Source organism: Stegostoma tigrinum, chromosome 12, assembly GCF_030684315.1.
Source record: "Stegostoma tigrinum isolate sSteTig4 chromosome 12, sSteTig4.hap1, whole genome shotgun sequence".
Taxonomy (NCBI): domain Eukaryota; kingdom Metazoa; phylum Chordata; class Chondrichthyes; order Orectolobiformes; family Stegostomatidae; genus Stegostoma; species Stegostoma tigrinum.
In genome coordinates, this window is record NC_081365.1 from 68,586,151 (window position 1) to 68,613,229 (window position 27,079).

The window sequence follows — 27,079 nt, forward strand, 5'->3', positions numbered from 1 at the left end:
TTACAAAATACAAACAGTAAAAGTAGTTGTATTACATTACTCATTGTAATAACTTTATAACAGAACTTAACTTCATAGCAATTAGTTAAAACTAACTGACTTTTAATTTGACATTATGTAATTGGGACAGGGGAAAACAAAAGAAGTAGCTGAATTTGATAAAAGACAGCACCAAAATACAATGGGTAATAGAATTCGAGCTGTCCTTACAGATAAACAAGCCTGAGAAAGACCTGAAGGAGTATAGCCATTAAACCTTTGGAATGCGAATGAATAGGATGCATAAAAAAAATTCCAAGGCCCAGAGATTACAATGTCTAGCTAACACCATAAGATCATGGGAACCTGCAACAGTCCGTAGAAATGCCCATCTTAGATTAGGTGTCCCACTGGATTGGATGTTTGGATTAAGGGAAGGATAGTGAATACATTGTGTTTGATTATTGTAACACAATGTATTAAAATGCTGTCTTTTTTTGTCAGATCAATGACACATCCACTGCTTTATCTTCCAAAGCCAGATTCTAGGAACATCCTTTCGTCCTCTCCCTGCATAAACATCTTCCATTTGCCTGAACCCTGCCTGCCCCAAGTATGTCTCTGCCTAGGAAAAATGCTCCTACGAGGACTCAAGTTGAAATCTGTAGGAATGATGTTGGGAAGGCCTGGGGAACTTAGAATCATCTTAGTGGTGACCAGGAGGATCAAGCTTGAGGTCCAGGAAGCAATTGGTCATTCCAGAATGAAGCAACCCGTGATGCAAGTTGTAGCAATTTATATTTCTCTTTTTGTTTAAATTTTAAAGCTTTGTTTTCTCAAAATTTGATGTATGTCCAAAAGAAAAGCAAATGAATCTTAAAGGTCCTTTTTAAAAAAAAGAAATCCTGGCCGCATTTCAAAACGGAATAGCTTTCTCAGGGCATTGGAACTGATATGCTATCTTTAATGTGGAGACAGAACACAGGAATTAGTGAGATTTTCACATCTTGTGAGACAGGTAATGTTACAAGCACTGTTTTCCCTAAAGCAATGATTGGATTTAAGTTCAGCACTTGGAAAAAGTGACAGGATTGAAAATTGTCCTACCTGGAGCAGCACTTGAATCTAAAATTACACATGAATGCCGTTATTCGTTTACAAAACTAAGGCAAAGTGGAATTTTACAAATACTTACTGAAACACCAAGAGACCATGAGATGAGGGTGGAACATATAGAGTGCAAAAATCCAATCTTAGTATGGTGGAAGTTCTCATTGATAATGTCATACATGCAGAAAAAATTATTGTATCCATGCTTTCCAGGCAAGACATTGATCTTGTGGCGAAGTACATAGCAATTATGGAGTGCTAGCACAGTATGAATTAAGGCTATGAATTTGTAGTGAGAATTGCCTTCATCATACAGAGACCAGTCTTGGATGAATTGTGTAAATTGCATTTGCATTCCTTGATGGATGATGGCTGCATCCACATGGCCAGTAAATGAATCTTTCAGACCTCCACACAGCATATTGCTGACAACCAAGCATGGATGGCCCATGATATCCAGTGGACAAAGCCTGGACTTGTTAGTACAAAAATTGTTGATTTTGTGCATCAAGTTTTGTTCATAAAGCAAAGAGTAGGGATAATTGGATGTTTTTTTTTGATTGGCGTTTGGTGACTAGTGGTATGCCTCAGGGATCAGTGTCGAGACCGCAATTGTTTATAATTTATGTAGGTCATTTAGAGTTGGGGACCAAGTGTGGTGTGTCAAAGTTAGCAGATGACACTAAAATGAGTGGTCAAGCAAAGTATGCAGAGAACATTAAAAGAGGGATATTGATAGGTTAAGTGAGTGGGCAAGGATCTGGCAGATGGAATAGAGTGTTGGTGAATGTGAAGTCATCCATTTCGGTAGGAATAACAGCAAAATAGATAGATATTTCAATGGTGAAAGACTGCAACAAGCTGCTGTATGGAGGGACCTGGGTGTCCTTGTGCATGAATCAGAAAAAGTTGGTTTGCAGATGCAGCAGGCAATTAAAAGGCAACTAGAGTATTACCCTTTGCTGCTCAAGGGATGGAGTTTAAAAAGAGGGGAGTTTTGCTGCAACGAAATAAGGTGCTAGTGAGACCACACCTAGAGAAGTATACAGTTTTGGTCTCTTTATTTGAGAAAGGATGTACTGGCACTGAAGGAGTTGCAGAGCAGGTTCACTCGATTGATTATGGAATTGAGAAGGCTACTTTATGATGAGACTGGGACTTTACTCACTGGAATTTGGAAGAATGAGAGGGCATCTTATAGAAACATTAAGTTAAGAAGGGAATAAATAGGGGAGAAGCAAGGAGGTTGTTTCTGCTGGCGGGTGAAACCAAAAATAGGGAGCATAGCCTCAAAATAAAGGGAAGCAAATTTAGGACTGAGTTGAGGAGGAATCTTCTTCATCCAAAAGGGTTGCAAATCTGTGGAATTCTCTGCCCAGTGAAGCAGTTGAGGCTTTCTCATTGAATGTTTTTAAGGCATAGATAGATAATCTAAGAAGAAAATGAACTTGGATGCATTTATACACATGCATGTCACAACAGTTGGAAGTTTGATTGGTTTTACTTGCCAGTCCTTCTAGATGATCATAGTTACTGGTGTAAACTGTAAGTATCTTAAGAACTTAGAAGCAGCAGCTTTGTTCAGGTGCCACACCAAAAGAACCATTGGCCAATTGCATTTGCCAAAAGATCCATACTCTGGCTGAAGTGTGGCAGTTTGTAAATTTGGCCCCTGTTCCTGTCCTTGATGAGGAACAATGAGGTACAGATTAGCTTATTGATCTCTGAACCTTTTTCTTCTTTTAACTGCAAGACATGACACCGTGGCAAATCAATTCTGACAGATAACACAATAGTGAATATGCAGGGACTCTACCAATGAAACTTCAGTATATTTCACTGATGAATGGAGGATGCAATAATATGTTTTGTTTGATATGATTGTCTTGATTATTGATACCATGATCAGATTCATTCATCTTTGCAAAGGATCTAGTTTTTTTAATGTCTTTTTGTTAAATTATTAATTTAATTCAAGATCAAAACTAACTAGCATAAAGGTGCCAGCTTTGCAGGGTTGGCAGCTTGAGAAGGTAGTTTTGAGCTAAAGCCTTGAATCACTGCAGCCAAAGTGATTTTGACCCAGTGCCAATGATGGAACTACTAGATAGTTCCAAGTCAGAATGATCTTTAGCTTGGAGGGGTACTTCGCAGGTGGTGGTTAGAACATAGAACATAGAGCATTACAGCTCAGTACAGGCCTTTCGGCCCTCGATGTTACGCCGATCTGTGAAACCAATCAGAAGCCTACCCAACCTACACTATTCCATTATCATCCATATGTTTATCCAATGACCATTTAAATGCATTCCTATGCAGTTGGTGCCCCAGGTAGCAGATTTGGAAGCGCTTTGCTAAGTAGTATCGAGAGAGCCTTGTTCAGCTTTTGTAATTTGTAGCAAGTACACATTGTTGCCTGTGGTAGACGATGTGAATATTTAAGGTCATGGATGGAGTGCTGAGTAGGTAGGATGCCGTACCTTGGACGCTGTTGAGCTTCTTGAGTGTTGTTACAAGTGTACTGATGAAGACAAGTGGCTAGTGTTTTGTTACGTTCCTGATTAGTAACTTTTGTGAATGGTGAGCAGGCTCTGGGAAGTCGTAAATTTCAGTTGTCCTATTAAATCTTTATGACCAGTGTCCATTCCAACTGTTGGAAAATAACAAATGATAATATTGTTTCTCACTTTTAGGGATGAATTTCTTCCAGGTGGATCCTTGTCATTAAAGGCTAGTTATGCAAAATGATTTCTTCAGTAGTTTTTCTTTTAAAGGTGCACTCAAAGTTTTATTGTTACAGCTGGTTTCAACAAGAATGGTAACAAATGCAGCTCAGGTACAAATTCTTTTTGTTCTTTCTTGTAGGAAATAAAGAAGGATGTGAAGAAAGAAAGCCAATCAGTAAAACCTACAGAAATGCTTGGAGATGATGTCTCCAATGACAGCCTGCTGTCTTCAAGTGATGCAACGCTTAAAAGTCCTAGAAAAGGTAAATATGTTACAAATACAATTATTTTGTACATTGACTAGGTCACCTGCGCAAAGAAAAATATTAGTTAAATCAACAAAAACCCAATACTACCAAGTATTTTAACATCAATAGTTGCAGAAGAATTCAATTTTAATATAAAAAACCATGTGCTTTGCAATGAACCATGTTATTAATGAGGGTAGTAATGGTGTCAGAGATAATGGGAACTGCAGATGCTGGAGAATCTGACATAACAAAGTGTGGAACTGGATGAACAAGATGCTGCTTGGCCTGCTGTGTTCATCCAGCTCCACACTGTGTTATCAGGGTAGTAATGGTGACCTTTTATTGTTGCATTAAAGTCATGGTCTTTTGTAATCCAGGAATGTGTTTTTAAAAGAGAGTTAACCCTTGTAAGGCTAAAGCATAATCCAGAGCATGAGAAATGCATTACAAATAAATCAGCATCTGAAAGAGAAAATCTTACCTTTCTGATGGGTTCAATTTGACCAAACATTCTGTATTTTTAAGGATGATATGGTAATCTGGTAAGTCACTCTAACCATCTATTTTTGTGACACTGGATTTTTGCATAGATTCAGCCACAATGGTGGCCACAATACTTGGAATTGTACAATTCCCACAGTGTGGAAGCAGGCATCCTACCCAGACCCATCCCCCTACCCTCTATAACCCTGCATTTTCCATGGCTAATCCATCCGGAAACCAGAGCATCCGGAAGAAACCCACAAACATACAGTGAGGATGTTGATGTGGAGTTTGCACAGTCTTGCAAGGATGAAATCAAACCTAGGTCCCTGGACTCTGAAGCAGCAATGCTAGCCACTAAGCTAACGTGCCGCACCACTTGGTGATGGAAATGTCTGTATTGTTTCCTGATTAAGTACAGGTGAAATTTGGACAACATGGCATTCAAGTATGAAACAATCTATTGTGTCTTCTGCTGCTGTCACTTGTGGATTTTTTTTTAATGCTCAAGAATTTCTTTTAATTGCTGCAGATTTGTGCTGCCTGATTATTCCATGCCCTTCCATGTCTGTCTCATGTTGTCAGCTTGAATCATGCCTGGCTGAAAAACAACCATACATAACGTGCAATGTTGATGAAAAGGAAGTGTTTGCAAGTGCAAACAAATCCATAAACTGCACTTGAACCAGATAAAAGTTCACATTACTTTTTTTCCTTTATTCATTCAGGGAATGAGGGCATCACTGGCTAGGCCAGCATTTATTGCCCATCCCTAATTGCCAAGAGGGCAGCTCAGAGTTATCCACATTGCTGTGGGCCTGGAGTCACATGTAGGCCAGTCCACCTAAGGATGGCAGTTTCATTCCCTAAAGGACATTAGTGAACCAGATGGGTTTTTCCAACAATTGGTAATGGATTCATGGTCATCCTTAGACTCTGCCATAGTGGGATTCAAACCTAGGTCCCCAAAATATTACCTGGGTCTTTGAAGTAACAGTACAGTGATAATACCACTAGGCCATTGCCTCCCACTTAATTTACTGAATGGACCAGTGTCCAAAATATCTCAAAATTATCGTCACCAAAACTGTAATTTGGGGCTTATTGCTAATCATGCTTATAGGCACTCTAGATTAAGAATGGTCACCTGGTGCAGATGGAAGTTAATACTGGTGTGGCTGTATCAGTGATCGCACAGCCATTCTTTAATAAAATTTGCTCTGAACTCCAACCCTTAATTTAGCGTGAGAAGCAGCTGACTCAGTTACTATTGATGATAGTAAAATGCTCAGGACCAAGCCTGATGGGGTGAAATTTGTTGAGAAAGATTCAACTTGATTAGTTCAACATTTTTTGATTAGAAAATGGCTGCTTGAATGAAGTCCTAATTAAATACCTGGAGATTTATCAGGAAGGTTTGGGGACTATTGAAGGAGCCAAGGCCACCTTGCTCGTTCCATGCAATTCCATGTTCTGCAAGGCTCGTTCAGTGCCATTTGCCTTGCCTACAAAAATAGTTGCAGAAATCAGGAGACTGGCAAGCCAAGGAATCATCAAATCACTACAGTTTACAGAATGGGCAGCAGCGATCTTGCCGATTGTGAAGTCTGACTGGTTGGTTTGCCTTTGTGGGGCTTTTTAACATGGTAAATTTTTTTTCTCAGCTCAGTAAATACCCAATCACTCATGTAGAGGACTTGTATGTAAAGCTGGCTGGGGTGTGGGGTTTCCTTCATGAAGCTGGACTTGAGCAGCGCATACCTGCAAATCTAGTTAGATGAGGATTCCCAGAGATATGCTACAATTAAGACCCATATGGGTTTGTATGAATATACAAGACTGCCGTTTGGGGTATTGTCAGCCTGTGCCATTTTTCAGTGGATAATGGAAAGCAGTTTACAAGGTCTACTCCAGGTTGACATTATCTAGTTGACGTGCTAGTAATAGGGAAGCCCAATAATAGAAACAACTTGCAAAACTTGGATGTAGTCCTTAGATGTTTCTCCAGGTTGGGCATATGCTGAGGAAAGGAAACATGTATGTTCCAGGCATCCCAAGTGACTTACTTGAGCTAGAGAATTGAGAAGACCAGTTTATACCCGTTGGAAGATAAAGTGTGGGCGTTCAAAGGTGCCCTGGCTCTTACGTGTTTATCGGAGTTTAGGTCTTTTCTTGGATTGGTGAATTATTATGGAAGGTTCATATGTAATGTGGCCCCTGTCCTGGCACCCTTACACATGCTACTGACAAAGGGCCAGCTTTGGAAATGGTTTAGTAGTCAAAATGTAACCTTTGAGGAAGCGAAGAAGCTATCATTCTCTAAGGTGTTGGCACACTGTGATCCCACGTGAGATCTGGTGCTGAACTGGGATAACTTCCTGTACGGTATCAGGGTAGTGTGGGCTCATAGATGGCCCAATGGAGAGGAATGTCGAATAACATATGCTTCCTGGACTTTGACGCAGAGTGTAAATGCGCCCAGATAGAGAAAGAAGGTTTGGCGGTCAATTTTTGGTGTGTCATGGTTCCACCAGTACCTTTTTAGGGACATAATGTTGCAATCATAACAGACCACAAACTCCTGCTAGGGCTACTCAAATAGGAAAAGGCTGTGCTTCCCATAGGTTCAGGTTAAATTCAGTGATGGGACCTCATTCAAAGTGGATGCAGTTACAAGTTGGGACACCATCCAAGAGTTCCACAAAGCAAATGCAGATGCCTTGAGCCGCTTGCTGGCAGATACACCACCGGTGGTGCCACCACTGAAAGAGACTTTCTAGACACAAGATTCCTATAAGTGAGAGAGACGGTTTATTTCAAGGACAAAGTTTTGTACTGAAACCATGGAAATGGCCTTGCATGGGTAAGAGGCATGGATCAAGTGAGGTCGGGTTCTGAGACATAGAAAGCTTGAGTAGGTGAGGTAGTCTTCAATAAGCACTTGGACCACATGAAAGCTGTAAACATGCAAATGAGGTAGAAATAGGACAGCTGGAAAGGCATTCGGAACCTGTGGGTTTTCCCCTCTCCAAGGGCCAAAGAAACCTTACACTCTGAGATGGGTACGGCGGATGTCAAGCCTTGATGCTTTTACCACCTGAAAAAGAGAATGAATTTCTTTTGAGATAATGAAGTGTGAAGCTGGATGAACACAGCAGGCCAAGCAGCATCTCAGGAGCACAAAAGCTGACGTTTTGGGCCTAGACCCTTCATCAGAGAGGGGGATGGGGTGAGGGTTCTGGAATAAATAGGGAGACGGGGAGGCAGACCGAAGATGGAAAGAAGATAGGTGGAGAGGAGACTCTCGGTGGGGAGGTAGGGAGGGGATAGGTCAGTCCAGGGAAGATGGACAGGTCAAGGAGGTGGGATGAGGTTAGTAGGTAGGAAATGGAGGTGCAGCTTGGGGTGGGAGGAAGGGATGGGTGAGAGGAAGAACAGGTTAGGGAGGCAGAGACAGGCTGGGCTGGTTTTGGGATGCAGTGGCGGGGGGGGGATGAGCTGGGCTGGTTGTGTGATGCAGTGAGGGGAGAGGATGAACTGTGCTGGTTTTGGGATGCGGTGGGGGAAGGGGAGATTTTGAAGCTGGTGAAGTCCACATTGATACCATTGGGCTGCAGGGTTCCCAAGCGGAATATGAGTTGCTGTTCCTGTAACCTTCGGGTGGCATCATTGTGGCACTGCAGGAGGCCCGTGATGGACATGTCTGAGGAATGGGAGGGGGAGTTGAAATGGTTTGCGACTGGGAGGTGCAGTTGTTTATTGCGAACCGAGCGGGGGTGTTCTGCAAAGCGGTCCCCAAGCCTCCGCTTGGTTCCCCAATGTTTCCCCAACTTTCCCCCCACAGTGGTTGAGAACGCTCTTGACCATGTCTCCCACATTTCCCGCAACACGTCCCTCACACCCAGCCCCTGCCACAACTGCCCAAAGAAGATCCCCCTCATTCTCACACACCACCCCACCAACCGCCAGATACAACGCATCATCCTCCGACATTTCCGCCATCTACAATCCGACCCCACCACCCCGGACATTTTTCCATCCCCACCCTTGTCTGCTTTCCAGAGAGACCACTCTCTCCGTGACTCCCTTGTTCGCTCCACACTGCCCTCCAACCCCACCACATCCGGCACCTTCCCTTGCAACCGCAGGAAGTGCTACACTTGACCCCACACCACCTCCCTCACCCATATCCCAGGCCCCAAGATGACTTTCCATATGAAGCAGAGGTTCACCTGCACATCTGTCAATGTGGTATACTGTATCCATTGTACCCGGTGTGGCTTCCTCTACATTGGGTAAACCAAGCGGAGGCTTGGGGACTGCTTTGCAGAACACCTCCGCTTGGTTTGCAAAAAACAACTGCACCTTCCAGTCGTGAACCATTTCCACTCCCACTCCCATTCTTTAGATGACATGTCCATCATGGGCATCCTGCAGTGCCACAATGATGCCACCCGAAGGTTGCAAGAACAGCAACTCATATTCCGCTTGGGAACCCTGCAGCCCAATGGTATCAATGTGGACTTCACCAGCTTCAAAATCTCCCCTCCCCCCACCGCATCCCAAAACCAGCACAGTTCGTCCCCTCCCCCCACTGCATCACACAACCAGCCCAGCTCGTCCCCTCCCCCACTGCATCCCAAAACCAGCCCAGCCTGTCTCTGCCTCCCTAACCTGTTCTTCCTCTCACCCATCCCTTCCTCCCACCCCAAGCAGCACCTCCATTTTCTACCTACTAACCTCATCCCACCTCCTTGACCTGTCCATCTTCCCTGGACTGACCTATCCCCTCCCTACCTCCCCACCGAGAGTCTCCTCTCCACCTATCTCCTTTCCATCTTCGGTCTGCCTCCCCCTGTCTCCCTATTTATTCCAGAACCCTCACCCCATCCCCCTCTCTGATGAAGGGTCGAGGCCCGAAACGTCAGCTTTTGTGCTCCTGAGATGCTGCTTGGCCTGCTGTGTTCACCCAGCTTCACACTTTATTATCTTGGATTCCCCAGCATCTGCAGTTCCCATTATCTCTGATGAATTTCTTCTGAGATGCTCCAGGCACAAGAGGCGGGTTATGGTCCAGTACATACCACCTGTATCAGAGGCTAAGTTAGAGGAGCCAGACATGATGTGAAAATGCCCCAGGAGAGGCTACAAGACAAAGAACAGGCCTACGGCCCATTCTTAGCAGGGGAGGGATGCAGTGATTCTAGCAACATCAGCCCGTTGAAATATGAGTTCCCTGATTGGACCAGGTTAACAACCCCAATCAGGGAGCCCCAGCTGACAGACACAAACAAGCATGTCAGAGGTTCTGCTCACTCTGAGAGCTGGCTTTGAGGGAGCTGGGCCAATGTCAAGTACTATGCGTGTTAAACAATGGGTACTAACCTCTGGAGCTATTCCATTGTCCTTTGGCTACTTTGGCTTTTTGTTACTGGTCTTCTGGAAGATTTGTGGCTAAATATTTAAGAATAAGTGACTGGGAAGATACAGGTGCAAGTGACGGATTTGAGGAGTTTGGGACTGGTGGGATTAGAAAGTAAGAGAAAATGGGAAAGGGAATAGGAAGTAGGAGTGTAGAATCAGTGACTGAGGAGAGAGGTGAAAGGAATCTGCTGGTCACTCCTCCTTGATCTGCCACAAAATGTCAACTCTACCTTTATCCAAATGGAGAGAAGCGAGAAGGAAAGTTGAAGAAAGAGGGTGAAATGAGACTAAGAGAAGCAACACAATAAATGAGGAGAAATACGAAAGACCATATTTGGACAGCAGTGTTAGCCTTTGATTACAAACCAGAAGAATGGTCTCTCTTCCTGTTAGAAAGCTTGTGGACTAAAATACAGATAAAAGTTTAAACAGCTTGCATAACTGATGTGAAAGTGAAATTGCCTCTCTTGTGCTCATAATCTACCCTAACTGTATGCTAAATCACCAAGTTAAGCACCCATTGACGCAAATGTCATTGTTTCATTTTATGCCTTTCTGAAAAATTGTGACAGTTGAGTCTACTAAAATTACATGGATTACTATCTCAATGGAGTCAAGTTAGGTAAAGGGGAAGTTCAACGAGATCTGGGTGTGCTTGTACATCAGTCAATGAAAGCAAGCATGCAGGTACAGCAGGCAGTGAAGAAAGCTAATGGCATGCTGGCCTTCATAACAAGAGGAATTGAGTATAGGAGCAAAGAGGTCCTTCTGCAGCTGTACAGGGCCCTGGTGAGACCGCACCTGGAGTATTGTGTACAGTTTTGGTCTCCAAATTTGAGGAAGGACATTCTGGCTATTGAGGGAGTGCAGTGTAGGTTCACGAGGTCAATTCCCGGAATGGGGGGACTATCATATGTTGAAAGATTGGAGCGACTGGGCTTGTATACACTTGAGTTTAGGAGGATGAGAGGGGATCTGATTGAGGTGTATAAGGTTATTAAGGGATTGGACACTCTGGAGGCAGGAAGTATGTTTCCGTTGATGGGGGAGTCCAGAACCAGAGGACACAGTTTAGAAATAAGAGAGAGGCCATTTAGAACAGAGTTGAGGAGAAACTTCTTCACCCAGAGAGTGGTCGATATATGGAATGCTCTGCCCCAGAAGGTAGTGGAGGCCAAGTCTCTGGATAGTTTCAAGAAAGAGACAGATAGAGTTCTTAAAGATAGTGGAATCAAGGGTTATGGGGATAAGGCAGGAATGGGATACTGATGGTGGATGATCAGTCATGATCGTAATGAATGGTGGTGCTGGCGCGAAGGGCTGAATGGCCTACTCTAGCACCTATTGTCTGTTGTCTATTGTCCATAATGTGCAGTCAGCATGGAGCTGATAGCATTGCCAAATCTGCTGTAGTATCAATAAGTGGCTCTTGTGATGCAGTGGCGCTCCTCCCTATCTCTGAGTCAGGAGGCTCAGGCTCAAGTCCCACCTTCTCCAGAATTATCATGACAACTGTGAACAAATTAAATCTTTTTTTTAAGTATGATAAGGCCTCTTGTGCAATTGTAATGTCCATAATTCTGAGCCAGGATGCCAAGTTTCAAGACACATCTATTTCCATAGATATGCCATAGAATCTTTGAACAGGCTGGCATAGAAAATATCATTTTTTTTAAACTTCAGCTTCAGTAGAGCAGAGAGAGAGAGAGAGAGAGAGTGGCAGCAAGGGGATATACTGAGGCCCAGGATTAGGGGGCCCAGCATTTCAGTGGGCTGTGGGAGTATAGGCACTAGTTTAACAGCTTTAGGGATACTGCTGATTGGGAAAGCAGATCAAACAGTGATATCACAGGGATGAGTGGGTTGAAAGTGCATTTTTTTTTGGAAGAAGGAATTAATTGAGAAATAACAGGAACATTGTGAGGAAAGGTCATTGGTCCTGATACATCAATTCTGTTCATCTGTTAGACCTGCATTTCTCCAGCAATTTTTGTTTTTGTTTCAGATTTCCAGCATCTACAGTTCTTTATTTTGTTTTGAAGAATAATTGAATGCCAGGGTCACTATAATAAAGCAATATGAATCAGCAAGGTTGGGTAAGTCAAGTAAAGTTAGAGTAAGGGAAGTAAGGTTATAGTATTTTTATCGAAGCATAAACATTTTTTTGCTCTAAGAAAATGGCGTAACTAAGGGGTAAAAGAAAAGCCACAGTATAAAAGCTCACACCCGCAATATAATCTTGCTATGCTATGTGGCAAATCATGAAAGCTTCAGTTGCTCCTGGTCCTTCAGTGAACTGGTTACCTATCTATTGCCCCTTGTAATTTGACAATCACGTAACCCTTGGTCTTCTCTGCTCCAAGTAAAACAGTCCCAATTAATCTAATCTCACTTCATAGCTAAGCCTCTTCAGCCCAGGCAACATCCTAGTAGATCTCCAGTGCTATGACATCCTTTCCACAATGTAGATTTCAGAACTGCCCTGCCTGATGGTGAATAACATCTTAAATAGGAGTAGGACCAGGTCATTTGTTCTTTCAAAATCATCAATGATCTCCCTGTGTCCCTTGCTCTACTTTCCTTGCTGACCCCTTTAACTCTCAACTTACTTGTTGACCAGAAATCTGTCTAATTCACCCTTGAAACATATTCAGTGACCTAGTCTCCACTGCTCACCATGAAGGAGAATTCCATGATGCTTTTAGAGAGGAAATTTATTCTTGTCTTAATCATAATTGGGAAACCATATTTTTAAAATTATGCTCATTAGTTCTATATTATCTTCCGAAGGGAACATCCTTTCCAGTAATGAGCCTGTCGTGCTCCCTCAGAATCTTGTACGTTTCTCCGCTTATTCTTTTAACCTGCAGTGATTATGCACCCAATCTACTAAATCTGTTCATTCCAACATACAATCTAGTGAAGTTTCCCTAAACTGCTTCTAATGTAAGTATATTCCTCCTCATTTAAGGAGACCAAAACTATACAACCTTGCAAAAATGTGGTCGACTGAGTACTTTGTTTGGCTCTTGCCTTGCATTAATTATTTATTCCACTTTTCTGCCAATAATACCATACTCTCATGGAGGTGCCAGTGTTGGACTAGGGTGATACGCCTCCGACCTTTGGGTAAGCGTCCTCCAAGGTATACAACAATACAGAATCACGAAGCAGAAACTGATGGCCAAGTTCCATACCCGTGAAGATCACCTCGACAGTGATCTTTGGTTCCTTGTCGTAAAACATGTGACCCTACCACGCTTCTGTATCTGTAAAACCTTCCTTATTGTCCTGTTTTGACACAATCACCTGGATAAATTGTTACGATCTCTCTACCTGAATTAGTTTGTACTGTTTTGAATTGCTTGTTACTTTGATCAAACCCTCAGCCTGCAACTCTCGTACCTATCGTGTTACTTCAATCATTTAGTTTGACTGCAGCACCACCTTGTATTTAATATTTTGTAATTATATCTCTGCCTAATTTAATTGGATTTTCGGTCATCCCTTCACTTAGTCAGCTGTTGATGCTTTACTCATATGTCTAACACTCTTGGACATCTGCATATACTTATTATTCAACACTGCACACACCAGTTGTATGATCTTTTGATCTCTCTCCCTGTAAATTCTGTGTCTGTGTGCATCCTTCTCACTTCGTATGATGAAGGGGCAACACTTTGAAAGCTTGTGATTTCAAATAAACCTGTTGGAGTATAATCTGGTGTCATATGACTTCTGACTTCATGCTGTATTAGTTTTTGCTTTAGACTTGAAAGGGAGCATCTGCATATTTTGTCCTTTTGCTTTGGATCTAGCCAAAGAATCTGGAGGATGCTAAGATCTCTGAAGAGGTTGTGAAATGTTTTTCTTGGTCCAAAGTTTGAAGATTTGCAAATTAGAAATGAAATCTCAGCTTCTCCAAAGATCATATGGAAATATTTAGAGAGAGCGTTTCTTCTTCATCTGAAAGGATCAAAGCTAAGAGTGATTTATAAAGAAAAGATTGGAAAAATCTAGAGTTTATGTGAGTAACAGATTGACAAATCTTAATGGACAAAACCTTATTCCAAATAAAGTGACAGAGGTCAAACAAATCAACTCATTAACAAATTTGCTTTATACACTGTGCAGAAATGGAGATAAGGAAATTGGAAGTAAAAGAAAATTGGACATTTCTGTCCTGTTATAGAGAGCGTAATATAATAGAATGATTACAGCGTGAATGGAGGCCTTTCAGCCCCTTGCGTTGCCTGCCAGAAAACTCAGCTAGTTTCACTTCTGTGCATCTGTGCCACTTAGCCCTGTATTTTATTTTTTCTTCAAATGGTTATTCAATTCCCTTTTGATACCACATTTAATCTGCCTCCACAGCATTTTCAAATACAGTGACTTTCTGATCCTAACCACTCACTGTGTAGCAAAAAGTTTCCTTGCCAGTTTGAGTTCTTCTTGCCAGTCAGTTTAAATCATTCTCCTCTCATTCTTGATCTTTCTGCCAATAGGAATAATTTCATACTATCTATTCTGTCTACAAATCAGTGTTAATGTCTGACAATGAGTCATTCTTGAATTGTCAAATAAAATGGACCAGCTGCTGACAATTAGGAAGGTCTATTTTGTTTTAAGGAAAACAAAAGTACCAAGTTATTGTTTAATAAATTGATGCTTCACTTGGTACTTCTGAAATAGTTGGAATAATATGTATAAATAATAAATCCTCTGCATTAACTTGCTAATCATTTTTATATGCTTTCTAGTTTTCTATAGCGAATCCAATGTCATCTTTGCTCGCTGGAAATTATAAAATTGCTTGCAAATTTCAGGCTGTAGTTTCAGCATGTTATCTAGGCTGAAAGATCAGGGGACTGCTACATTGTTCTTGTTCTTGTTCTTGTCAGTCTGCCTATTTATGGTCAAAAATTAACCCATTGAAAGCACAAGTGATCTTGGTCGGCACTGATGCCTCAAGCAAGGCCATGTCCGAGTATCTGTTTTCTTTTAATTCATAGTTTGTAGCACCTCCTTTCTGCACTGCTGCCTTTGCCTTTAAAACAAGAATGACCTATCTTGAAAATAACTTTTCGGTTGTGCAATACCTTAGATGTTCTAGATTTGAAAGGTGTTCTATAAATGTGAAGTGTTTGTTCTTTTTTTCTGTGTGCCACATATTGATGCAGATGAGAGCTTATATGTGGTGAAAGTAATGTGGCACGCCTCCAGAGCTTGCATGGTTTCTGTTTCTCAAGTGAGTAAATATCTTCAGTTTTTCCAAGAAAAAAGTTGTACTTGAAGTAGTTTGAGATTACTTGCAGTAATTGGTGTCAGGTATGACTTGATATTTCTCAGTATATGGTTTCTATACAAGATATCTTGAGCTTAAACTGGAGATTTTGTTCACTTTAAACTCGAATCTTCTGTGATTGCAAAAATAATGGTATAGTCTGGAAACAACCAGTTAAAGCTGCAGCAATTAAGTCCTTTCAGCCAGCAATAGCTCACAAGGTTTCTTATTTTTCTCCCCTTGTCTCGCTTCATGTATTAGTACAAACTATTTAACACTTGGCTCGGATTATGTTGCAAACTGAGCAATTTATGTACATATCTGTGTAAGCAGCTGTCAAGGAGAGGAAAGATTTTGAATCAATTTAATCTGAAATTGTCTTGTGGCAATTGATGGTCATAAAAGTGAATTAAATGTAAAACATACTGTTAAGTATATGCTGCATTAAACAGAGCCCACTTCTTTTCAGTGCTCAATGCTGAATAACTCTGAACAGAATAAATAGAGATTTGGATATCGTTAAAACTGACATGAAAAATAAGAGAACTCAGTCTTTGCAAGTAAAATTTCTTATTGACTGCATCAGTGCCATCTACAGATGTTTGAGAAGGGAATGATTTAAACTAAATGGCAAAAGAACTAAAACTGACAAGCAATATAAGGTGGTATACTAATTCAAATGACTGAGAACATACTTTGAAGCTTAGTGAAAAAGTTATTTTTGCGTGAGGCAAGGGAGACCAAACAACCTTGCTTTTTTGAATGCAAACATTGTCCTTTTTACAGTCCTTCATGCTTTCTCCAGTTTTCTCATCAATCCAGATCATTTTTGTTGAAGAGGACAGTAAAGCAGATGAGTATACCATTGATCCTTATAGGTTTATCAGAAAAAAGAAATACTAACTCAGCAGTTCTAAAGATAATTGGTGAGCTGTTAAAACCTCAAGTCCTAACAATTTATATGATAGCCTTTTTGAAGGTATTGATTGGATGTGCTTATTTAGTGGATATTTATTGACCTTTTGCTTTGATTCTGTTCAATTGAATGTATTGTTATTGACTGTTTTAAATTGTTTCTTGAAATGATTCCTGCTGTTTGTTTACCTCTATAACTTTTAGCTATTTTCTCAATCAATCTTAGTCACTTACCCCCGCACCTGTACAATTGTCTTTACATTTCAGATTCTGATTTATGATTACAGTATGTCACTTTCAAATTTAACAAATGGAATTCAGTAATATCATGATTTAACATAGCTTTGTGCCTAGTCATTTTCATAATCGGTTGTTCTAAGAAGCTGTCACAAAAGCATTTTACAAATGCATTCTTTGGATTGCCATTTATGTCAGGCTGCCATAACCTATTGGGTTACCAGGACCATTATCATTTCCTATGACCCTTTCTTATGCTATAAACTAAATGTCCTCATCTTGAATTAAATTGTCTCTTACATGCTGTTATGTAATGTTTGAGCTCTGATTTTGTTTTTTGCAGAGACTCTTAATGAAAATTTCTTTCTCGATGTAAAGCATTTAAGTATGCAGGAAAAAACACATTTATTTAATAATCGTATATTCTGGAGCAGAAGAACTGTCACAAAGAACAGAAGGTTGTTTAAGATTTCGCTCGAAGTCTAGTTGTTTAGGACTATAACCATCCAACTACCTGGAGTAAATATCTGGATTGTTAACTAAACCTTTCATATCACTTCTTCAATCACCATATGGTTTCATTCACAGAATCAATTATTGACAGTATTTTGTTATGGAGGAGGGCAGGTTGAGTCAAAGATGATCCCTGATATTAACTTTATAAGTAACAACTGACACTTAATTTGTTCACTGTTATGGTTAAATAAATAAACAGAATTACACCAAACTAAAAATTCCCCCTTAACTACAAACTATTCCCTAATGGAACTAAATTCTACTGGTATTCTGTTCCATTAAAAATAAATCCCACTTAGATAAACCCAAGTAATAAGAAAATAAATTAGAACTTAGGCATGTAGACGCTGAGAGACTTTTTTCCATTGATCCGGCTCTCGGATGTTTTCTGTGTCAAGTCTTCCGTGAGAACTCTTAGCGGGAAGTGTGGTGGTACCTTTTTATAGACAGATGGTGCTTTCTTAGAGAGCTTAATGATTTCTTATGAGAGCTAGATGCTTATTTCTCTGGTGGCAGCTCGCTCTCACACCGATTTTTAAAACATCCTCTCTTTATATACCTTGAATGACCATATCAATTTTCTTACAAAAGCATTAGTCTAAGGTTGTCAAAACCATCTGACCTTAAATTCAATTGGCTTTCAATCTCTAAGAGTTTGTTTTAAGTTAATTGGCTGATTCCAGCTTGTTGCTAAAACATTAAAACAAATGTAAGGTTTCCAATCAGACAGCCAATTGATACATGTTTTAATTTCAGAGGTTTCTATATATCTTCAGCCAGTACAGACACTTTTTTTTTCCCTGTGTAAATCTCTTAAGCTTATCATAGAATCCCTACAGTGTGGAAACAGGCCCTTAAGCCCAACAAGTCCACACCGACCCTTGGAGCATCCCCCATAACCCACCTAAACTACAAACCTGTGAACACTACAGGCAATTTAGCTTAGCCAATCCACCTAACCTGCACATCTTCATACTGTGGGAGGAAATCGGAGTACCTGGAGGAAACCCACGCAGACACTGAGAATGTGCAAACGCCACACAGACAGTTGCCCAAGGGTAGAATTGAGCCTGGGTCCCTGGTGCTGTGAGGCAGCAGCGCTTTAGAAAAGCACTTTAATCTCTTAAAGCAACCAAGGACTCTTCCATTCTATCATTTTTACCAACAGTTCTAGCGTTCTACCTTCCAATTCACAAGTACTCTACACAACTTCACAAAACCACCCCCCCCACCGAGAATAAATGAACCATCATTATGAAAAGATGGCTTCGCTTTTTTTCCCCCTCTAAATCTTAATGCCGTTATTGTGAAATACATAGGTCAATAATCTAAAGATATACATTTCATACTAATTCTGCATACATATATAACATTGGAACGGTACTATTCAATGTTGTACATTTATTTTAAAAACCTGTGATAGCGCATTTGCAGTAACATTTTTAAGTCCCGCAGCATGTACAAGCTGTAAATTGAATGCTTGTAACATAAGACTCCAACAAAATAGTCTTGTATTCTCATCCTTAAATCTTTCCAAAAAAAGTGAGAGGATTGTAGTCATTATACACAACTGTCTCTGAAACATTGTTTGTATCATAAATATTAAAATGTTGTCAGGCCAGTACTAAACTCAGTAACTCTCTCTTTCAATGGGGGATAATGAGTTTCTTTGAAAAATAATTGATTGGCCTTTTTAATTCTGTAATCATCCTCCTGTATCACAGTTCCAACCCTAGCATTGCTTGTATCAACAGCAACTTAAAAGAATTTCAAGATATTTGGTGTAGCTGAAACTGGCTTTTAAATTCTGAAATGACACCTGAAATGCATTGTTCTGTCCATCAAAATTTCATGTTTAGCAAATCCGTCAGCAGTGTCACCATGCTACTAAAGTTTGGTACAAACCTCTGGTGGAATCTGCTCAGCCCCAAAGTTCAATGCACCTCTTTTTTTCGAGTATGGTCTTAGAAGTTCCTCAATAGCCTTTGTCTTCACATTCCTTGCAGTCATCCTTCCATGCCCAATGTTATGTCCCAAGAACATCACTTCTGCCTTTGCGAATTTGCTAAATTTATAACCAGTTTTGCCTCCTGTTGTTTTTCAGAGAGCTCTGCCAAAAGAATCATGTGATCTTTTCACGAATGGTTAAAGATCACTAATTAGTTATTCCTGTCACAACTCTTTTCATAAGTCTTCATTATTCATTCCAAAGGGTTACAGATGCAGAAACTTCTTTCGCTGTCTCTGATGAAGGTACTTACCAATAACCACAAAGTAGGTCTAACTTTGTGATCTAAGTGGCTTGTCCAACTTATTCCACATAGTCCTCCAGCCTTAGAATTGTGTAGGAGTCTGACTTAGTTAAGGCGTTGACCTTCCAATAATCCGCACAGAATTGTTGAGTACAGTCAAGTTTGGGAACCAATTGATGAGCTCCATTCACTTTTTGACTCTGCTCAATCCTGTCTTGGATTGTTGTTTCCACTTCTTTCTGTACCTGTGTAACTTTAAGAGGATTAAGTCTCTAGGGATGTTGTTTTATTGGAACAGCATTCCCTACTTCAACCTCATAGACTTGAAGATAAGTCCTCCCCATTCTATATCTACATATGTCCTCCTATTACTACAGCAGGCTTTGTAATTCACTTCTCTGTTCCTGAGACACAGAACTCACTATTCTATCCCATTCTCCAAGGACTTCCTCAATATTTAACTTATTTTGAGCAACGTCAAAATCTAAAACATCCAGATTTGATCGCTCACTCTGAGGGTCGGTAAAAATACCTGTTTCTCCCCCGTCCCTGTCATAATAAGGTTTCAGCATATTCAGATGAAATACCCATTTAATTTTTTTTCCTATCTGGCATCTTTACCAGATAATTCATCTGACTCATTACTTCTCCGTCTGATAAGGGCCACTAAACTTTGCTTTGAAAGGATGTCCTAACACTGGTAACAGCACCAATACATTATCCCTGCAGGCAAACATACAAATTTCAGACTTTTTATCTGCTTCTTGCTTCATTATGTGCTGTGCGTCCGTTAAATATTATCTAGTTAATTCACCTATTCTGTTTAAACTTTCTCTCAATTCAGATACGTAATCCAACTGTGAGATCTCTGACTTTGGACCTATTAACTTTTTCTTAATTAATTTTAAAGGACCTCTTAGTTTGTGTCCAAATATCAACTCAGATGGAGTAAACTGAGCTGATACAGTTAGGGCATCTCTAATGATAAACAATACAAATGGATATCTTTATCCTAATCACTTGGGTAATCCTGGCAATAAGCCCTCAGCGCTGGCTTTAGGGTCTGTTGCCTTCTTTCCGATGCTCCCTGGGATTCAGGACGGTATGCACTTGATTTAAAATGCTGGATGCCAGAAATGTCTCTGACCTCCTTAAGTAGTTTGGCAGTCAAATTGGACCTTTGGTCTGCCTGAATCTTCCTGGGAATCTTCTGAATTGTTCCATAACTGGTAAAGAAAGCAAGCAACTCTTCCACAACCTTTTCTGCCTTAACATTCCATAATGGAATTGCCTCGAGAAATCTGATAGATACATTCGTTATGGTCAGCAAATACTGGTTTCCCATTTCAGTTTCGGGGAGGGAACCTACAAAATCAGACATAACCGGCATGAAAGGCTCTTAAATTGTAGGAATCAGCATCAAGATCATTGGTTTTATTAATGCCTGTGGCTTTCCTACCATTTGACACATATGATTGATATAGGGAAATTAACCACATCCTTATGTAATCCAGGCCAATAGAAATGCTTTTGAATCTTAACCTAAGTCTTCCTCACTCCTAGATGCCTACAGGTAATTCATATGCTGTCTATATACTATTATGCAACACAATCTGGTGCACGTCCGCCCATTTCTCCCCTGCATCAACCTGCTGCACTCTCTATTTTCACCTGAGGATATTATCCTTAAGATAATAACATTCAGGAAAACGTTCTGATTCCTTTTGAGTAGGCTTTATGATATAAACCTTTTTATTGTCTCATCTTTTTGTTGTAACTCCAATAATCGTTCAGAACTAAATACCTCTGCTTGATCCTCCACCTATTCAGGTTTTTCTTTTGCCATTTCATCAAACAGGATGCTAGCTAACTGGACTTCAGCTCCTTCAACTCTGTTTTAGTTTTTCCTTTTTGCTGTAACTTGTGACTGTGTGATCTTGTTACCACACACCAGAAAAGCTCCCAGGGTATTTTCCTTTGGCTTTTTCACCACAAGTGACATCACTCCCACCTTTGATCCTGTGAGGGTGTTTCCAAAAACAAGCTTTATCCCTGGATTAGAAACCCCCTCAATCACTTCACTGTCACTTCCTCAGTCTTGATTGGACTGTCCTACCTGATCTTACACAGGGGACCACTAAATCTCTATTTACTCCACAGATTACCACTGTCTTGGGTAACATTTCAGAAAGAGTGCAAAGACTTTAATCACTTACTATTAGAGACTGGTTAGTGCTCATATCGCTCAATATTTTAGCTATTTTAAGTTCATTACCTCCTTTCGGCCCCCCTCCCCCCACCCCTTTCTTCCTGAATAAACCTTATCCACAAAGGCGAAGACTTTGTAGAGATCGGATGCTATCTTACTATCCAGCCCTTGACTCTCTTGCACTCCTTGACTACTTCTTGGGTTTCATTCACACCCTCAATTAATCCCACTGGTTTAGGCTCTTTTACACATCTATTTTCCCCTGTGCCTTTCTTAAACCACTGGCTCTGTGATGTTGTGTCCCACTCTATTATAATGAAAACACTTGAGGCCTTTCACCTCCTTTTCATCCTGTTGGGTTTCTTTTCTCCACCTGTGGTTAAACTGTTCCTAGTGTGATTTTTTTTTTCTTAAATTTGAAAGATCTCCCCTTTTTCCAATTTCTATCCCTCATGGAATGAAATTGCTGTCGGAAGCTGGATTTCAATTTATGCACTAATGTGTATTCATCCATCATCTCGGCACCTCTTCTCGCCGTTTTGACGTTCTGTTCCTCAACATGAGTTCTTATTTCTGCAAGTGACTTTTTGAACTCTTCCAGCAGAATAATTTCTCCTAACATCCTAGTCTGTCTTCTCTACCTTTAATGGTTTCACTCGTCTATCGAAGTTGTTGTGTTTCATTCTTCCACACTCAGTGTAAGTCTGACCTGGTTCCTTCCTCATATTTCTGAGCCATTGTCTATATGCTCCTGGTACCAATTCATAGGCACTCCAAGTAGCCTGTTTAACATCTTCATAATCCCTTGATACCTCATCTGACAGCATTGCAAACACCTCAATAGACCTCCCACTTGGTCTGATTTAATATTACCCACCAGACTCTGGCCAAGTCAACTGCCTAGCCAATTTCTCAAAGTCTTCTCCATCTTTTTCATCAAATTTTGGTAATGTTTGGACATATTTGTGTATACCCCTACCAGGCTTTTGGCTACGATGATTTGCTCACTCTCACTGCTATATTGTACTTTTCCTTCTGCCATTTTGAAGTCTTTTTGCTTCTAGTTCTGACTTAATCTTTTTTGAGTTGCCATCATTGCCAGCATATTTTTTCTTTAAAAATATATCTTAATGGGACCAAAACTATAAATAGTACTCCAAGTATGGCCTCGCCAACATCTTGTACGGTTTTAGTAAGACTTGCCTCTTTAAACTCCTGGCCCCTAGTAATAAGACTCAAAATTCAGGCTGCCTCCTTAATTATTTGCTGCAGCTGCATGGTAACTGTTTGTATTTCATGCAGAAAATTTCCTAGATCCCCACATGCTGCATTTTTTAAATATCAGCTTCAATTTAAATAGTCTGCCCTCTGATTCTTAGTACGAAAGAACATAGTCTCACACTTTGCTACTTTAAACTCTGTCTTCCAAGTTTTGCCCAACTTACTTGTATCCTCTTAGAGACTCATTGTATCCTCATTCCACATTCCCTCCCACCTATTTTTGTATCACTTGCAAATTTGGATAAATTATACTCAGGCTCTATCCTCTAACTCATTCATATAAATAGGAAGTAATTGAGGCCCTAGGACTGTGCATTGTTACACTCCAATCTATTTGTTTTTCAAGCTGAGAAAGAGCCATTAATCTTGTGTCTGTCTCTTCAGTGTTTTAATCACTTCTCAATCCATGCTAATACATTACCCCTTATACTACCCCAGTGAGTTCAGTGAGTTGTGGAAAATATTGACCAATATATCCACTATGCCTGCAGTCACTTTCTTTAAAAACCGTTGAATATAAGTCATCAAGTCCTGGTGATTTGTCTCCTATCAGATCAATTTGTTTGTCAACTACTTTGTTCCTCACGGTTAAAATTGTTACAAGAGGTTTTCTCCCATTGGCACCTTGCTAATCTGACATCTTTGGGATGTTTATGGTGACAAATCAAATTGTCACATGCAAGGACTTGATGTATTTTCTGTTTACATTGCCTGTTTAGATGGAGTCCTTTTTTATTGCTTTAGTTTGTTTGGCCTCTGAATGTTGGAATTTTTTGTGTGCACATTAAAATTTATCATCAAAGGAAGGGATATTAAGCTTGCAGTGGAACACTTCATTTGTGGCATTGAAATCAAACTTTGTCAAAGATGCATCGACGTAGAGTGAAGATATATTGTGGCCCAATACAGCCTCAAAATACTTGTCACATATCACTGGATTATTTTGTTTTCTGTTGGGTGGTAAGTGAGGTTGCAAGTAAAGGCAGTTTTGTACATTTACAGAGACAGCTTATTGTGCCTGTACATTCTATAGCAAATTTATTATTTGTGCAAGGAAAGTGGAAGAGGCATGTAATGGACAGAGAGGAACTGTTTACAGAGTTTATATATTTTGATCACTGTTTGGTTTTACATTAAAAATTCTCAAATTTGTCTTCACATTCTTAACCAAGAAACGTTAAATATGCTGAGTGGTCTTTTTCAGTACAAACAAATTTATTGCTGTATGCCATTAAAATTATCAGTTTTAAAAAACTTTAATTTCTGAAAATATGCTTTATCAGTTGAAGGATTTGGCAATTTTTCTCGAGGTTTGGATCAGTTTGCTTATGAACCACTATACCACTGTGAAGCTAAATCTGGCAGCTCTGTTGAGTCAATTTCCTGGATAGGGAAGTCTAAAGTTTGTTATTAGAAAAGAATGCTGATCTAGGCAGAGCAGGGGTCATTAGAACTGAGCTGGGTTTTCAGCAACAAGAAAAGGGAATAAATTAGGTGGAGTTCTTATTCTTCCAATCTAGTGGCCTCTGGTAGAAAGTTGAAATGTTTGAATACTGACAGTGCATGACTATGGTTTGTTGATGTTCCCTTCAAGGTCAAACAAACCTTGAATGCTACAGTGGCTGCTAGGGGCGTTCTGTGTAACAGTGTTCTAACATGTCATTGCATGTAGAAGAAAACAAAACAACTTCAATTTATGCAACACATTTAATGATTTCACATCACTAAGAAATATCGTCATGATTGTAATGAATAGCAGTCAGTCTACATAAAGCAAGCTCCTACACAATTCGGCACCTAACAGGCTGGTAGGTTTTAACTGAATGACAAATGTTGGCCAGATCACAGACAACTCTTACGCTCTTCTTTGAATTGGATCATGAGATTTTTCATATCAATCTGACAAGGCTTTGATTTAGCATCTCTCATATGGAAGTTGCTTCTGACTGCACTGAGAGTCAGCATGTTACCTAAGAGCCAAGGCTAAAACGAAGAGTCATACATTTAGAGAATGTTTTCGAATCCGTCGTGTGGTGTTACCAACTTAGCCAAGAATGATTTCTAAGGAGAAAATATGTACGGGTGGGGTGCGGGGGTAGAAGAAAATTGTGAACAAAGTTAAAAGAATTGTGAACTTGTAAGATATTTTTAGTAACTTCAGGTACAAGACTCTGACGTGAAATGTAGGACAAAACAAATTAGGGAAACTGGGAGAAGTAGAAGTCCAAGTAAGGGATGGCTTGAATTTTGGTAAAAATAACAGGAAGGTTAATGGGATCTTGTGTTTTAAACACAGAAAAATATGGAATCAAAAATCACTATGTATCAGTGAAGTCACGCCATGGAATTAATGTTGTACTAAATCCATTTTAGAGATATTCAGATGGAATCTCATTTTTCAATCCCTTTGTCAATGTTTTAATCAGTTGATTGCTCTGAGAAGTTTGTTGTGCCAGCACCATGCCTAGTTATTCCAGTCTGCACAATTCACAGAGTGACTCCAGTTTCTGCTGTGTTTTACCTGAGATAGTTTAGTAGATTCATAGTCATAGAGATGTACAGCAGAGAAACAGACCCTTTGGTCCAAATTGCTTGTGATCACCAGATATCCTAAATAAACCTAGTCCAACCTGCCAACATTTGGCCCATCTCCCTCTAAACCCTTCCTATTCATATACCTATCCAGATGCCTTTTTAAATGTTGTAATTGTAGCAGTGACTTCCACTTCCTCTGGCAGCTCACATGTGGATATGCATCACCCTCTGCATGAAAAAGTTGTCTCTTGGGTCCTTTTCAAGTCTTTCCCCTCTCACCTGAAACCTATGCTGTCTAGTTTTGGACTCCCCCACCCCTGGGAAATGACTGGCTGTTTACCGTATCCACGCTAGTCGTGTTTTTATAAACTTCTATAAGGCCATCCCTCAGCCTCCAACCCTCCAGGGAAAATAGCCCCAGCCTATTCAGCTTCGCCTTATAGCTCCAACCCTCCAATCCTGGCAACATCCTCGTAAATCTTGTCTGAACTCTTTCAAGTTTTATAACATCTTTCCCATAACAGGGAGACCAGAATTGGGAGTAGTATTCCAGAAGTGGCCTAACCAAAGTCCTGTACAGCAACAACATGACCTCTCAACTGCAATACTCATTGTGCTAACCAATAAAGGCAAGCAATACAAATGCCGCCTTCACATTCCTGTCAACCTGCGACTCCACTTTAAGGAACTATGAACGTGCACTCCAAGGCCTGCTTGTTCAGCAACACTGACCAAAACTTAACCATTGAGTGTATGAGTCCTGCCCTGATTTGCCTTTCCAAAATTATCTAAATTAATCTAATTGCCACTCATCAGCCCATTGGCCCATCTGATCAAGATCCCTTTGTATTCTGAGGTAACCTTCTTTGCTTTCCACTATGCCTCCAGTAATAGGGGATCCTATGCAAAGATACGTAGTAATAAGTAAAAATATATCCAGAAGGAAATTGAACAAATTCTACTTTGAAATTGGTTTCGTACTATTAATGATAACTTCTTAAACTTCCATATTACCACCTCTCTAACACTATTTGAATTTGGGATCAAATTGAACCTTGATAAGCATGCTGTGCAAACTGTATTGATCTGTTTTGTCGGAAAATATTTGTTTTGTCCATGAAAAGAATACCTTCCGTCCTATATGGGCTTTCTTACACTCTGAATTTTGCTTCCTCAGCTGAAAAAATTAGATCAAGAAGATGCCAAGTGGCATTTAGTTATGCACCTCAGAATGAAGATGAACTGGAGCTGAAAATCGGTGAAATAATTGAAGTACTTGGTGAAGTATGTATAAGATATTAGTGCATGAATAATGGTATGATGTGACTTGAATTTCAAATATTTGAGGAATAGTTAATAATATATTAATTCTGTAAATTTTAACTTTGGATTTGTGAAAGCTTGAAAGGACCACTTCATTAATAATGACATGCCAGAAACTCTGGTGCTGAAAGATTTAGGGATCCATTTGTTGAAATCACTAAACATTGGTGATTATGTATCTTAAAAATTAAGTCTAATGATATCTTAGCATTTATCTCAAGGGATCTGGAATTTAATGGGATGCAAGTTATGATACAGGTGTGTAAAATGTTGGGTAGTGCTATATCCGTTTCTATAAACCTCAGCTCGGTCATCACATGGTCAACTTGGAGAAGGTGCAGTGTAGATTCGCCAGAATCATACCGGTGGATTAAAGTGTTAAATTGGGAGAACAGTTTCCCTGGATTATTCCCTCGAGTGAAAAAGATTGAGGTAACATAATTGAGATAATTAAACATATGAGCAGAAATGGAAGTCCTCAGTAGGTATCAATATTTCAGAGCAGACCACCAAATTTATGTTACAATTTGGCCAGGGACCAGTGACGACTTTAA

General features: G+C 40.1%; 1 protein-coding gene across 3 annotated transcripts in view; it reads left to right on the forward strand.

Annotated features, from left to right (window-relative positions):
* The window catches only part of sh3kbp1 (SH3-domain kinase binding protein 1), a 149,161-nt gene that overhangs the window by 52,387 nt on the left and 69,695 nt on the right, over nucleotides 1–27,079 (forward strand). For all 3 annotated transcript variants that reach the window (XM_048541349.2, XM_048541348.2, XM_048541350.2), the window contains 2 exons: nucleotides 3,955–4,078; nucleotides 26,380–26,486. In XM_048541349.2, the coding sequence (XP_048397306.1) occupies nucleotides 3,955–4,078; nucleotides 26,380–26,486 (231 nt within the window). The remainder of the gene's footprint in view (nucleotides 1–3,954; nucleotides 4,079–26,379; nucleotides 26,487–27,079) is intronic.